A 15,922-nucleotide genomic window follows, 5' to 3' on the forward strand; every position below is an offset into this window, starting at 1 on the left:
AATAGTTATTAATATTTCTTTGGCAGAGGTCTTATAGAAATCAACACTGTTTTCTTTTTTAGTAGTCTCCGTTTTGACTTGATAGAGCCTTTTATTTCGTTTTCTTTATTCCATAAATACACAGTGATTGTGCTGTATAATAGCAATTCTTCAGTAATAACAAGGATTTTTCTCTACTATAATGATTTATCATTTGGAATTTTACTCTTTTATGCTAAAATAATTCCTTAATTGTTTTTCATGACCCATAGTTCTTATAATGAAGCAAAGAATGCTTTATGAGGGCAGATTGTATTGTAAAGAGAAGTATTCCAGGTGGTTATTTCTGATTGTCAGCTATGTTTCATACACTAAAGTAAGGATTCCTCTATCATCAACATTAGCATTACACCGACATCTGTAATCAACTTTAATGGTGAACAATGAGCAATCCTATGCATTAAACTTATATTTAGATATTATGACTAAAAACCACTCTTTTAAGTAAAACCATTTTCAACTATTGCTATAAGTAAATACAGAAATTCATAGAAACCAATTTCCTGGTGAGAAATACTAGACTTATAAAATTGCAGACTTACAGAAAATGAATCATATATTAGGTCGTGATGGCCAAAATATTTTTATTTAAAATAAACTAATTTATTTCTGAATTGTTCCTTGTTTTAACTGCCTCATATGTTACAAAGTGTTTAGTCTCTGTCCAAAACTATAGTAAACTCATTTACTTGATTTTTTAAAAGAATTAACAACTATATTAGAAACTAATACTTCTGGGTTTGATTCCTTGTCCTTTTACTAATAGCTGTGTGAATGTGGGCAACTGTTTTAACCTGTCTCCATCTTAGTTTCTTTAAAATGCCAACTAAACTTTAATAAAAATTTTTTTCAATTAAAGTTTAAAATTTTTAATGAAAAAATTTTTAATAAAAGATTTAAAATATGTGCACGACTATCTGTAAAATAGAGATAATTGCACCTATTTCATGAGATTACTATTCTCATTAATTTAAGAAGCTGGGGATTAATGAACCTGTTATTGGATCTGAGTGAGGGCAGGTGACTCAGTAAATGCTAATTGAATGAATGAGTGAATATGTAAGTATGTAAGCAAATGATGAGACAGACTGAGAAAGGATAAAGCATGCAGAAGAAAAAACTTTATAATCTTTGTGAACGTCATTTAAACATATGTAATTAATGTGATTACACATGATAAACTAGAAAACACATATACTGTCTCAATTTATTAAATGTAACATTCATTATTTTGTTTTTTCTCAGGCAGAAAAGGCCAGTGTGGTTCATTTATTGGATTTCCTAGGTCTGATTTTTCTAACAATGATTTGGGCTGTTTGTCCTCGAGACAGCTTGGCAATTTTGGGCCAGTGGTTACAGTCTAAGTTGCAGGAGGTAAGTCCGAGACAAGAACTTGAATTTGGCCAGGATATTTTAATAGTACTGTAAAGCAACACGTGCCAGAGGTGTTTTCACATATTATCATGAAACTTGGGTCCTAATTTAGCAGCTTATGTTTTCGCATTTTCAGGGGATATTCTTAATAACGAGTCTTCAAATTTGAACATATCGCACCTCTCTAATGATGGAGGTAGATGGGTTAGCAGGGCTTAGCAACTCCTGGCTAACACAGTTGTGGTTTCGTTCGGCGTAGCTGCAGTTCTGCAGAGACGACCCAGGCACAAACCCTTCCTTTCCTTCTGTCGCTGCACCCTCCAACTTTGCACTTGTTTCTCCCATTGACTGCGGTGTACTTCCTGGATGCCTCTGCACTCCCCCAAATGCTTGCATTTTGACGGGGAGCTCTTAAAACCTGTAAACTTTTGTGGGTACAAGGTTGGCTGAGCTACTTCACCACCCTCACCTCCTCACTCCTAGTTAAACTAACATTGCCTGGGAAATACTGAAAGGACAGTCTTCCTGGGTGTTTGTTGACTTATGTTCTTTGTACTTATGTATAACAATAATCATTTCATAAAATGTATTCTCTCATTTTGTTCCAAACACTGCACTGCTAGAAGTGCAGTCTTGATAATTGCTTTGTTAACTGTGATTAATTATTTTATTTTACATCTTTTTTCAAATATTTTGTCTTGTCCTGGGAGATTTAGTTATTTAGAAACAATCTGTTATTTGTTTATTTAATGATTTGTGGAGCACCCATCAGGGTGCCATCTGGGTGCTGTTTAAATCTAATGTGTAAAATACTTCGAGACAAATTGCTTTTGAAGTTAGATAACCAAGTCTTTTCTTCATTGTTGCCATGTCATTTGGCTTCATTCATATTTAAATAAATGTTCTTAAAAGGAAAAAGAAGAAATGATTATTGCTTCGGTTATATGATCTCATATTTTGAATTTTATTTCTCTTATGGTGTGTTGGGAAGTCAAAGGAGTTAATGTAGTTTTTTCTATATCAATAGATAGCTTTTCCTGCAGTGGAATCAGAAGATTTGGTCATGAGAAAAATACACTTTAGCTATTTCTCTTTTGAAATACTTGGTGAATCATGCTACTTTGGTATAAATCTTTAATTTAGTAACTAAATTGAAAATAAACTAGGTATTGCTTCTCTGAATTTTTTCCCTAAGTCAAGTGTCCCCCCTAAATTTTGGTGAATTTGGGCAACTGTTTTAACTTGTCTCCATTTTAGTTACCTTATCTATAAAATACAGGGTTCAACAGAAATAAGGCCTGCTTGAGTGTGGTTGGTAGGGTAATGATATGGGTGTAATAATTTATAGGTTTAATTTCACCTAAAATGTCACATGGTGTGCTTGAGTGTGATATTGTTATGTTACAGAATTACATGTTTATGACTTTGTAATAAAAAGGGGCATTATTTGTGCTGGACTCTGTAGTTAAAGCCTTGCTTATTGTGATTAGAGGGCAGAGGGGAGGGCGTAGAGCGAAGTCATTAAGGAATGGGAGGTGCTGACATTTGTCCACCAGGGAAAGGAAGAGAAGAAGAAAGAAGTAGGGGGGGGGCCCTATTTTTGTAATCTTAAAGGTCTGGGTATAATGTAGCAGGCCTCATAGAGCACCACCAGGCAGGGCTTTGAGAGCTATTCGTAATAAATCATTGTAGTAGCTAACATTTATGGAGTGCCTACCCTATGTTAGGCACTAGGATAGACAGCATATCATAGATTAGTTATGTGTAGGTGTTAAGAGGACAGGCTCTGATCAGATGGACCTGTGTTTGAATTTAGACTCTTTAGACCTGAACTCTCTAGGACCTGGGCAGGTTACTTCCCTTATATAGATCTGTTTCTTCATTGTGATTTGAGGTAATTATACTGATTAACTCAAAGCATTGTTCTGAAATGAATGATAAATTTAAAGCAGGGGTTCTCACTGTAAGCACTATTGCTATTTTGGACTGGATAATTCTTTATGGAGAGTTGGCCTGTGCATTGAAGGATGTATATGTAATAGCCTCTAACCATCTAGCTGCTTCCAAACAGCCTTCCTCCTTCATACTGTGTTCCACCAGACAATCAAAACTGTATGCAAATACTCATATTTCCAAATGTCTCCAGGAGACACAGGCACATCCCTTTGAGAACCACGAATTTAAAGCATTCAGCACAGTACCTGGCACAAAGTAAGGACTTAATGAATAGGAGCTATTATTATTGTTTATTTTACTCTCTCTGCAACATGTGGTGCTACTGGGCTTCGATGTTTTAAATATTGGGTTGGCCCAACAGTTTGTTTTTTGTGTCAGATGGCTCTAATAGCTCTGAGTTGTCTTTAACTTCATTCGAAACAATTTTGTTAGGTTGTATTGTGACAGCTGTCATATCAGCATGCATTTAAAAAAACATCAAAATTGGTGAATTATTTGCGTAGCCATTTTAATACTGAAGTTGGAAGAAAATATACAATATTTTCAGTAAATTATGCTTTATTATTTCAAGAAAGGTAAAAACAGCTTTAATGCAAAAAAGACTTGTGCAGTGTATGGAGAAGGTGCTGTGACTGATCAAATGGGTCAAAGGTGGTTTGCAAAGTTTCTTGCTGGACAGTGATTCATGGTCAGGTAGACCAGTTGAAGTTGGTAGTGATCAAATTGAGACATTAATTGAGAACAATCAACATTATTATGCAGGAGATAGCTGACATACTCAGAATATCTAAATTAATAAAGTTATTGGTGAAAATGAAAAATATTACTTCTATCTTATGGAAAAAACCAAAGGAATTTTTTTGCCAGCCCAATGATTAGCCCAGGGTGAACAGTTAGAATGTGTCAGCGGTTGGACTGGAATGAACGTAAATCTCCTTTGAAAGCCAGTGTTTTAAATTAGTTATATTATCAGTAGACTGGATGAGACACATGTAGATGAGTTATGGAGAGTGAAGACACTGTGTTCAGCAACCTAAACATTATTGAGGAAGGAGAGTTATGTTTAATGGTCATGTGCTGTGGATCAGATCGATCACATTATTTCTAGCTATCACTGACATGTACCTTTGAAAAATTGCTTCCCCAATTAATAGTTCTTTTCTCAAAAGTGCTGCCTATTGATCCATTGCCTACAAAGTTTTAGTACTTACTGAAAATTAGAATTTAACTGGAAAGCAGTCACATAAATACAAGTAATTAGAAAAATTAAAGTTACCATATCTATTTGCATTTTCAAATTTAGGTTGGAAGTAAATTTCATTTTCCTAACTAATCAATACTTAGAAAAAAAGGAAATTAAGAGAGTTTATCAAAGAAGGAACATTCTGCTCTATGGTTAATTTTCCAATTAACATAAATTCTCTAGTAGTGTCACTGGCTATTTTGTAGCCATATTTTTTCAGTTTTCTTTTAAAACTGAGAATTCGATGTTCCTTGGCTGCACTAAAAGACTGCATCAGTAAGCTTATGGAATCTTCTACATAGGAAGTAGAGATTGTAAATGAAAACATAGAAGTACTCTGTATGGTAATGATGGACTCTCCATAAGTTTGTAGGTAAGATTTTATTTATTCTTTCTGTGTTTAAAGAATATTAATCTCTGGTGGAGGAAATAAATGTGTGTCTTATACCACGGTGTTCTATAAATGTCAGTAATGGAGATTTTAAAAGCTTAAGATACTCCACGAAATTAATTTTAGAAACCTCATTTTGTTGTGAAATAACCTTAATGGAGTTTTTTTTCTATTTCTTTTTAGTATTTGTTTAATAGACCATACAGTAGAACCTTGGAGGCTGAGGCGGACAAAATTGGACTACAGATTGCTGCAAAGGTAAAATGTTCAGTAGCTGAGAATACACAGTGTCCTTCACACAGTGAGAGATACATGTGTATTGTCTTAATGAAGTTTGGCACGGACAGAGAATGAGAGTTGGATTGTATACAATTTTTCACTAATATCATTTTAAATCTGTGCCCTCCGGAAGCTAATGCTCTCTTTATTTTACTTCTTTCCCTTGTTTTGTGGATCTAAGGAGGCTTTTTGAGTAAATAGGATAATATATAGCTGTTTCTCCAGACTGGGAGGAAGGTTTATCATATTGTAGATGTGATCCTGGATGAGCAAACAGAAGTTTTACCATTAAAATAAAGGGTAGAGCAGCAGGCTTATTTAGAGCTCTGTGTCTTTCAGGTTACAGTAGATGGCTTGTTTTTGCTGGCCACAGAGAGCAGTCTAGGTGTTCACCCTGAGTTAGGTTAGCTTTGTTCATGTCTACTTAGCATGGCACTTTACGCCTGGTTGCTATTTTTAATCACCTGTGAAAATTGAGGGTTATTAGTTGTAGGATTTAACATTCGGAGCAAAATTGGATTTTTAAAAAATGAGTGAAAACAGTGCCACTTCACATATTAAATTCAAATTGTATTTGATTCTTTGTTGAATTTTCAGTAGTTATTAAAAAGCCCTAACTGTTAAAAAATCACTGTTATATGAACTTCTCATTATGAGTTTTATGGGTTTAATTTCATAAGTCAAGATATTACTCACAAAAGCACAAGCAGTTTTTTGCATGTTACATGAGTAGAATAAGTAAGTTATCAGCTTGTGTAGATGAAGAGGTTCGTAGATAATGGCCCTCGGACTGGCTGTGCTGTGACTCTCCTCATGCCAGCGTCCCACAGCTCATGAAGGTTCCCCTTGTCGGGGTGTGTCCTGATCTAATGAACTCAGCACTGTTTATTATAGTTATTTTTTCCTCCATTGTATTCAGTGTCTCTATCATAAGTTTTAGAGGCTCTGTGGAATTTTGTTTCTGGTCTCCCTATTTCCATAGTGGCCTTTTATTTACTTTTGAGCCAATGTGATATCATCATTGTAGCCTAGGAATAAGTCTTGATGTCTAAAAACTTCTGTAGTAGGTAGCTCAAGAATCTGTAGATGCCATGGTGCACTGGCATAAAGAGTTGTCTCCATCTCTCTTGTCTTTCAAATCTTGAGTTGTCAATTTAGCTGCCTTCGCAAGAGAACTTGACAAGTTTTGACTCTCTAGCTCTGTTAAACAGCCAGAAACTCTCCTTGGTCATCTGTTTCTGTTCAGATTTCTTTTGAGTTCTCCTCATATTCTGAGTCTTGTTGCTGTTCACTGCTTAACATTTTAAAAACCCAGTGATTCCAATTCTGGAGTTTTGTCCAAAGAAACACAAAACACTAATTTGAAAGAATATATGCACCCCTATGGTCATTGCAGCATTATTTACAATAGCTAAGGTATGGGAGCAACATAAGTGCTCATCAATAGATGAGTGGATAAGAGAGCTGTGGTACATATGCAATGGAAGATTACTCAGCCATAAAAAAGATGGAAATTTTATTATTTGCAATAGCACAGATGGACCTAGAGGGTATTATGCTCAGTAAAATCAGTCAGAGAAAGACAAACACCAAATGATTTCACTTATATGTGGGATCTAAAGAACAAGATAAATGGACAGATTCGGAACAGACTCACATAGATACAGAGGGAGAACTGGTGGTTGCCGGGGCGGGGGGTGGGCTGGGGAGCTGGGGAGCTGGGGAGCTGGGCGAAAGGCGAAGGGACTGAGAAGCACAAATTGGTAGCTATGAAATAGTCACAGGAATGTAAGTAAAGCATAGGAAATATAGTCAATAATATTGTGATAGCTGTGTGTGGTGCCAGTTGGGGTACTGAAAATATCGAGGGGAACGGTATGTAAAGTTCATGACTGCCTGACCACCAAGTTGTACACCCGAAACCCGTACGTCATAACAAGGACGTGACAGACTTGTGGCACATAGACTGTCAGACTCACCTTGGTGAGCTTCCCTACCTTCTGGAGTTTTGGCTTCTTTGGTCTCGGCTAAGTTGGCTACTCTTCATTACTATTGAACATACACTATGTAGATTTTATCCATATTTCCTACATTTTTTTACGGGCACATCATTCTGCTACAAGTTACTCACTCTAACACTGCTAGAAGAGGAAGTTGCTAACTTAGTTGTTTTAATTGCTACCTAGTCTTCTATAATATGGCTAATTCATGTAATTATGTACCTATTAATTAATATTTGGGTTGTTTTAAATTTTTTTATTATAATAATTCTGAAATAGGTGTCCTTATATACATGGTTTCATGCTCCTTGGGATTTTATAGCTATAGTGGAGATTGCTGGCATTTTTATTTTTATTTTTAAAAGATAGAACTCTCAATTATTTCAAAATGTTGATAGCAAATCTTTCCAATGCCATATTAGAATGCCCCCCTCCTTTTATACCTACATTAGCACGATTTTAAGTCTCTTTAATTTTTATTAATTTGGACAAAAATGAAATGTTTGCTTTTAAATATTTGCATTTTCTTGTCTACTAGTAAAGTTGAGGATATTGTTTCATTTTTATTGGCTATTTTATTGCTTCTTTTGTAGATTGCCTTTATTATGCTTTTGCTGGGTAGATTTAAAAACTGCATATTCTAGGCTTCACACTTGGAAATTCTGAATCAGTAGTTAGATGATGAAGCTTTGAATCTGAATGAGTTTAGACGCTGCCAGGTAATTCTGATATCCAGGCAGATTTGGGAATACTGCTTTGAGTAGTTACAACATGAATAATCATATACCATATTTTTGATAATCATACTACAATAATCATACTACATGTCTTTGGGTGACTTGGTAAGTTAAATTTTCTGTTTTATTTAAAATATAACATTGAAATTAAGTTAGTAAAGAAGTATCGATATTACTTTGATTATTTATAATATGCAAGCAATTTTTTTAAAAGGCGCTATCTGCCCTGGCTGGTGTGGCTCAGTGGATCGAGTGCTGGCCTGTGAACCAAAGGATCGCCAGTTCTAGTCCCAGTCAGGGCACATGCCTGGGTTGTAGGCCTGGTCCCCAGTATAGGGTGCATGAGAGGCAACCACACATTTATGTTTTTCTGCTTCTCTTTCTCCTTCCTTTCCCCTCTCTCTAAAAATAAATCCTTTTTAAAAAAAGGCTGTATATGAATAGATAAAGCAATGATTTCATTTCTAAAGCAAACTAAATATTATATTGTGGACTAAGTGAACTTTTTGCCATTTGTGATATTATTTGGTTCAAAGGAGAAAAAAGTATTGCTACATATGTAAAGTCATGAGTACACAGTGATACAGATAATGTCTTTGTTATGGAGTACTTAGGATATAAAAATGCCATCTCTGAATACAAGTATTTATTTCTCATTAAAGGGGAGAAATAGTATAAAAGCCTCAAATAGTATATTTCTACTACTATTTTATTCTGCGATACCACCTTTTTAGGTAATAACATCATTATATGCCATTTAATATTTATTATGTGCCAGTAATGTCCTTACTATTTTATAAGCATTGCCTGATCTGATCTTTATACTAACTCCATGAACTAGTTATTATTATGAATATTATCTGTATCTCACAGACAAAGGAACTGACACCCAGGTGGGTTAAGTCACTTCCTTGCTGATGAGAAGAGAGACAGAGACAGAGACTTCCGTGTGGGATATGTAGGGGTCTCCCATGTTGGCCCTGACTGGGGATGGAACCTGCAACCTAGTCATGTGCCCTGACTGACGATGGAACCCTCAACCCTTTAAAGGTGTACAGGACAATGCTCCAGCCAACTGGAGCCAGGGCAAGAGCAAGCAGTTTTAAATCTGATGAAATGCAAGGAACTTATACACTGATTTCTGGAGCGAGCTTCCTTCTGGTGTTCTGCCTCACTAATTTCAGCCACATCTGTAGCTCTAAACTCCTGTTTTCCTAACTTTTTAGCTCAGCTAGTCTCACCATGCTCTGCTTAGAGGTTCTACCTCCCTCTGCTGTGGTCAAGAACTTGTCCTAGGCAGAGAGCAGGGGCAAATCTGGGAATCACCTTAGGTGTTTCAAGGCTTACATTTTTGTCCAACCTCTTGTCCAGTACCTGAAAATGTTTGCCTCATATAGATGTCCAGTTTTATAGGTATTTATGGCAAGGGGAAAAGTCCAATACTAGTTACTCTCTTGTGGACGGAAATGTAAATCCTTAATTCTTGATTCGTGATTGTCCATATTTTATAATCAAAAGTTTCTTAGTTTCTTTTTAGAAGCTCTGTACGCATTTGTTGGGATAGTAGACTTCACTGTAAGATTATAGGGCAGTGAGGTAGCTCTTTTATCTGGGAACCTTCATGTGGAGTATGTGTAGGCCTTTTTTCTGTGGCTTTTCAAGTTTCTTTGCGGAAAAATCTGTCAAACTCTGTGTCTCTGTTTAGGAGAGGGAGGTGGGTGTTTCCCCATTCATTGTGGAGACTTTAATTTTTGCTTACACCTTACCCTTTCTTTCCTGGGTACCAAATACTGAGACTTGCAGGAGTTCCCAGAGTGCAGGGTATCAGTTGGCTGCTAAGGAAACAGTGTGGTGAAAATGAGTGACCTCTGGCACTAGAAATACCTCAGTTTGAGAATTTTCTTTGCCAGAGAATATTAGCTGTGTGCTCTCAGGCAAGTTACTTATCCTTTTTTGTGCCTTGATTTTTCTCTTGTGTGGGATAGGAACAATAGCAGGACGATATCACAGAGTTGATACAATTACAGTCCTAAGAGCGCTAATCTTCTAATCCTTTATGTTCAGATGTCAGCCTGTAATTTCCTCTTTATATTTTACAAGTATCTGAAACCTAATAAATTCTATGTTAAATCCTTGATTTCCCTTCATATCTGTTTCTCTGCTAGTCTTCCTTTTTCAAATAAATATTCCTTTATAAATAAATATAAATACACCTTATACACCTTAAATATAAATACACCAATAAATATAAATACACCTTATATTCCGTTGATTTTGGAAAAAACCTGGAGTCCTTCTTAGTACTTCCCTCTTTATCATTTTGTTGTAATGGGCTAAAGTCCCAGTTGTTCTGTCTATACGATATACCCCAATATGTTTCCACCTCCACTAGTAGTATCTTTCGCCTGGACTTCTGAGCCAGCCTCATTATAGCTTTCACTGGCTCCATTTAGACTCCCCTCTGTCCTGTTCTCCGCCCTGCCCCAAATAAGAATCAGGCCTAGTAAGCTAGGGTGTTCATTTTCACAAACAAGACTTAAATCAGCATTGGCCATCATTTGCCATCAGGTTTTCAGTTTCTGGGACAACTTACCCCTAATTCTGATCGACACATTTCTTTTTAAATATTTGTGAATATAATCAGAAGGCAGATTTGTTTTAGGACCCAGTGGCACTCTCTTAAAATTGGTACATATCTCTTCTCTGACCTGTTACGTTTTCATTTATTAACTCACTGTATAGTTAATGCGTGTGTATCATCTTCCAGGATGTAGGGATGCATAGTACCTTTGTGGAGGTCAGAATTTGAGTAAGAAATGAAGACAATAAATAAATTTTCCAGTTGGAAGTATTATGATAGAGATATACAGGCTCCCAGTTGAATAATATAGCAGAGATGTAACTTTATCTAGAGATCAGGAAAACTTAGTCTGGGGATTAGACTGAGGAAGAAATTATTTAAAGTGGAGATATGAAAGCTAAGTAGTTATTCTGGGGAGGATGTTGAGGGGGTGCTGTGGCGTGGTGGACAGCGTGTTTAAAGGCAGGAGAAATGGTGGCCTAGTCCGGGAGTTGAAAATTCTGTGTGACTGCAGAGTAGATATAAAAAGAGCACCAGGGGCAAGAGAGAAAAGTGGAAAGTAGGTAAAGACTGTGCTTTGTTAGCAGTTTTAAGGATTTTAAGTTTTGTGTTGCATCATGGTTAGGACCTGGGATCAGACAGACCTTTGTCTGAACTCTTGTCTTCTTCACGTGACTGTAGAAAAATCACTGAATCTCCTCAAGTCTATTTCCTACTCTAGAAGAATGGGAGTAATGATATTCCCTACCTCAAGGGTTGTTTTCAGTATCCTGGGCTACATTCTTATTTGTGGCTTGTATCCTTTTTTTGGACATTAACACATCAGACCACCTTGACTTCTTGCCATTTAATATTCATATCACGCGTAACATAATCCTCTTATTCCTTTCTCTTATTCCTAGACTTATCCCTTATCCTCTTATTCCTAGACTGGCTTTCTTCATACCATGGCTGAAAGGGAGAGAACCTGCCGACTTGAGGACAAAAGCCCTCTGCCCGTGGTAGTTTGGGCAGTTATGGTTGCTGCCATAAATGACCAAGTGGGTGTTCTGATTTCATGTCAGTCTCATGAGCTTGGTTAGTGGGAATTGTTCTTGGGAGATGGAGCTACTGGCCGTATGCTGTCCCTTTAGATTTATGAGCTTTTAGGGCCAAGGGCTAAACAGAATATGGAAAATTCATTAAAATCAAGTTACTTCTGGGGCCTTCCTCAAAATAGGCAGCTTGCCTTCCCTAGAGTTCTGTCTACTTCTACTCAACTAATGATTGTGAGTTTTTGTATATTTGCATTTTTAGAGTTTTAATTTTTTATTTATAAGATATTTAATTTATTATTATATAAATTCAAAGTGACTGATATGGAGTTAGTAAAGGCTGGTAGGACTGAGGTGTGACTTAAACACAGAATAATAACTAGCTGTTCAGTTATCAGCTGACAAAAAGATGTCCTGTGAAAGATTGGATTTTGTTGTGTTTTTATGTTTATTTGTCATGATAACGAGAATTTGGCACTTTACAGTCATTTACAGAAATGACTTGTGTTTGATTTCACAAGCAACTAAATTATTTTTAGTTTTGTGTATTTGTTTCTTAACTATGAAAAAGAAAACTTACTTTCTTTTCATGGTTCTAAACCAGGGGTGGGTGGGTAGCCTTTGAGGAGGGCACTGCATACGACTGGTCTTGACTGTCACCCTGACTGGGGAGATGGGGATTGCTGGGGTTTAATGGACACGGAGGCTGTGGGGAGGTGGGCTTGTGAAATACTCTGCAGTAGCCTGGAGAGCCCTCTGGAGGGAGGAATTGTCCAGCCCCAAAAGTTTGTAAGTGACCCTGGTGAGAGAAGTAGCCAGCGGTTTCTTCCTGCAGCGTACCGAAATAACTGTGCAGACAGCACCATCTAGTGAGGGAACTAGGGAATGAACAAAACTTACTTTCGTCCTAGAAATAAGAAAATTCAAAATTCTAAACTTTCTCTAAAATACTATGTTGTAGAATTATAGGCTTTTGGAGCAGGAAGGGAAATTGGAGATAATCTAATCCACCTTCTCCCTTTACAGATAAGGAAGTTGGGGTTTAAAGAGGCAAAGTGAGTCATCCAATACCATGTACCTAGTTAGTAGTAAGAGACAGGGCTAGAATTCAGGTCTCATAGTTTTTATTAGTTGCTATGATTTTAGTGCTAAGTATTAATGATAAAGCTTTAGGATAGAGAAAAATACATATATTAAAATTTATTACAAATTTATTTATTGTATTGATGAACTGACATGCTGGCAATCAAAAGATGTGAATGAAATGAATTATAAAGTAATGAAAGTCTATTTATCTTTTTTGTTATGACACATTAAGTAGTTTTGATGAGTCAGGCATTTTTCTCTTCCTTTTTTCTTTTTTTAATGAGAGGGATCAGCAAATACTGAGAATGGTTTGACTGAATCCATCTTGCTATTAGTCACATTCAGTTGGACAAGAGCAATTTTAATTATTGACTGAAAAAATGTTGTTGAGACGAGAAATGGGTTACAGAGTGAAGTGAGCTTTTCGAAGTGATGCCATTGGCAGTGCTGGGAAAGGAACCTGTGCAAGCGGGAGACTGACTGGAGCAGTTTTCTGGTGGATGGTGATGACAGTGACCACAGTCATGCTGAGAACAGACGCTGGTGTTGACCACAATGGTAACAGCAATGGCTAACGCTCATGTGCTGGGCGCTGTTCTGTCTCCCACGTGTTAACTTTTACTCTCATAACAGCCCTGTGAAGGAGAGGCACTACCTCATTTTCAGATGAGGTGTTAGCCTCATTTTTCAGATGAAACCGAGGGATAGAGAGACAACTAAGTAACTTGCCAAAGGTCTCCCAGATGCTAAGGTTTTCCCCTCCCAGGTAAGGGAACATGTATTACTGAGATGGAACTTTCTATAATACTTCGCCCTACTAGGAACAGTTTTGGCCTTCTGCAGTATTGTCCCTAAGATGATCATTTTTATATCTATTTTGGCACCTTTAAATCTCATCTTAAAATACCCTCAGTGTATTCTTCTACCTGTAGGAGTCCAACTACCCTTCTGCCACAGTTCTTTGCAGTGTTATCTCAGGTGACTGTTTTACCTACCATACGTGTATGTGGAATACAGGAGAGGATTCCAGAATGACTGGGACAAGTATGTGGTATCAGTGGCATTCCAAAAACAACACTGGGAGCTGCTAATGTCACCATTTACCTTTTAGAGAGAAGGTGATGGCTGGCAGGAGTTTTGTTGGACAGTCTAGGTGAATGGAGAGAGCAAAATTTCAAGACACTTCCATCTTTGTAACTCTAATAACCGTAGGGCATACTAGGGTTGATATATTTATACATTTTTTCTATAGCACTGTTTTGGCATTGGGAAATGTCTAGAATATAAGAATAGTTCTTATACTACCATATTCTTGTGAATATCATATCTCACTGGAAGCACATTCTAATGAATGGTAGCACATTCTTTGTCAATTAATAGGTGTCTTAATTCTTATTGATGTGTATTGGTATTATAGGCTGAATTAAACTAACCCCTTCTTTAGTTGTAAATTCATGACATCATCGCTTATGACCAAACCTAGCATCCTGCAATAACCACAGGACTCTGGTGCTTACCTCGGGGAAGCAAGAGAAGAAACAGTGTCCAGTGCGTTCTTGATTCTGAGCTGGCTACTTTATGAGAGTTATCACATTTAATCCTAATGATCCACTGTTTTAACTTCATTTTTACACATGAATCTGAGATTCCTGGAGAGTAAATTATTGGCCCAAGTTCACAAACTCTGGAATCAGTCTATGTGGGCTCAAGTCATTGCTCTGTCACTCACTAGCTGTGTGACCTTTGACAAATTACTTGACCTCTGTGCGCCCTGGTTTCTTCATCTGATCTGTAAAGTGAGAATAATAATGGTGCATATTTCGTGAAGTCATTATTAATGTAATGAGTTAACATTTGTAATGCACATAGAACAATACCTGACACATATACGTGACTATTAATTAAACAAAATACATAACTGATATTTTGAACCCAGATCTTTGTGGTTCATTTCTTCCGATTGTCTCAGTATGCTGCCTCACAAAGTATTCAAGAACCAAGGTATTTCACGTATTTTCCTATGTTTCTCTGGCCAACTGTGGTCATTATTTTTTCTATTTTAAAAAGGAAATGTCTAGAAAGCATCCCACCCTTCCTTTCTTTATGTATTTCCAGACACTTGGTAAACACAAGTTTCTTACTTTAGAAAAATTTTTATGTAGGCAAGTGAGTTAGGCTTATGATGGGCTAAAATTTATTTTAAAATATTGTCATGTCGACCTATAATTGTCACTTTTTTCATTTTTTATTGTAGTAAGAACATTCAACATATATGGTAGAAGGTTGTATATCAGATCTCCAGAATTTGTTCATCTTGCATAACTGAACATTTATACTGTTGAATAGCAATTTCCAACTTTCCCCAACCCCTAGTCCCTGGCAACCACCATGCTACCCTCTGCTCCTCTGAGTTTAACTACTTTTAGTACCTCATCCAAGTGGAACCAGGCTGTATTTGTCCTTTTGTGACTGGCGTATTTCACATGGCGTGATGCTCTCAGGGTTCATTTATGTTGTTGAATATGGCAGGATTTCCTTCCTTTTCAAGACTAAATAATCTATTGTATGTGTATACCGTATTTCTTAATTCATTTTTCCACTGATGGACATTTAGGTTGTCTCCACATCTGGTTGTTGTAAAAAAAAAATGCTTCAATGAACAGAGTGCTAATACTTTGAGACCCTGCTTTTAATTGTTTTAGATAAATATCCATAGAAGAGCTTGCTGGATCATATAAAGTTTCTATTTTTAATATTTTTAGGAACCTTCATACCGTTTTCTATAGTGATTGTACCATTTTACATTCCCACTGACAGTATATAAGGGTTCCAGTTTTTCCACATCATCACCAACACTTACTATGCTTTGTTTTTTGATAATGGCCATCTTAACAGATATGAGATAATAGGTGCCTTATTGTGGTTTTGATTTGCATTGCCCTGATGATTATTGATGCTGAGAATTTTTCCTTATGCCTGTTGGCCTTGCATATGTCTCCTCTGGAAAAATGTCTATTGAAGTTCTTTACCTATTTTTAATCAAGTTCATTTTTTTTCTTTTTTTGCTGGTTAGTTGTAGGAATGCTTTATATTTTCGAGTGCTAACCGTATCAGATATATAGAACAGCTGATATTTTTCTCCCATTCTGCAGGTTGCTTTTTCACTCTGTTTTTTTCTTTACTGTGCATGGAGTTTTTTAGT

At 36.6% G+C, this 15,922-nt stretch overlaps 1 protein-coding gene across 7 annotated transcripts in view; it reads left to right on the forward strand.

Moving 5' to 3' along the window:
* OMA1 (OMA1 zinc metallopeptidase) overlaps positions 1 to 15,922 on the forward strand; it is a 56,883-nt gene that overhangs the window by 15,768 nt on the left and 25,193 nt on the right. For all 7 annotated transcript variants that reach the window (XM_037043151.1, XM_037043150.1, XM_037043156.1 and 4 more), the window contains exons 6-7: positions 1,285 to 1,413; positions 5,187 to 5,261. In XM_037043151.1, coding sequence (XP_036899046.1) covers positions 1,285 to 1,413; positions 5,187 to 5,261 — 204 coding nt within the window. The remainder of the gene's footprint in view (positions 1 to 1,284; positions 1,414 to 5,186; positions 5,262 to 15,922) is intronic.

Source organism: Sturnira hondurensis, unplaced genomic scaffold (genome assembly GCF_014824575.4).
Source record: "Sturnira hondurensis isolate 20B ecotype Veracruz unplaced genomic scaffold, ASM1482457v3 Scaffold0004068, whole genome shotgun sequence".
Lineage (NCBI taxonomy): Eukaryota > Metazoa > Chordata > Mammalia > Chiroptera > Phyllostomidae > Sturnira > Sturnira hondurensis.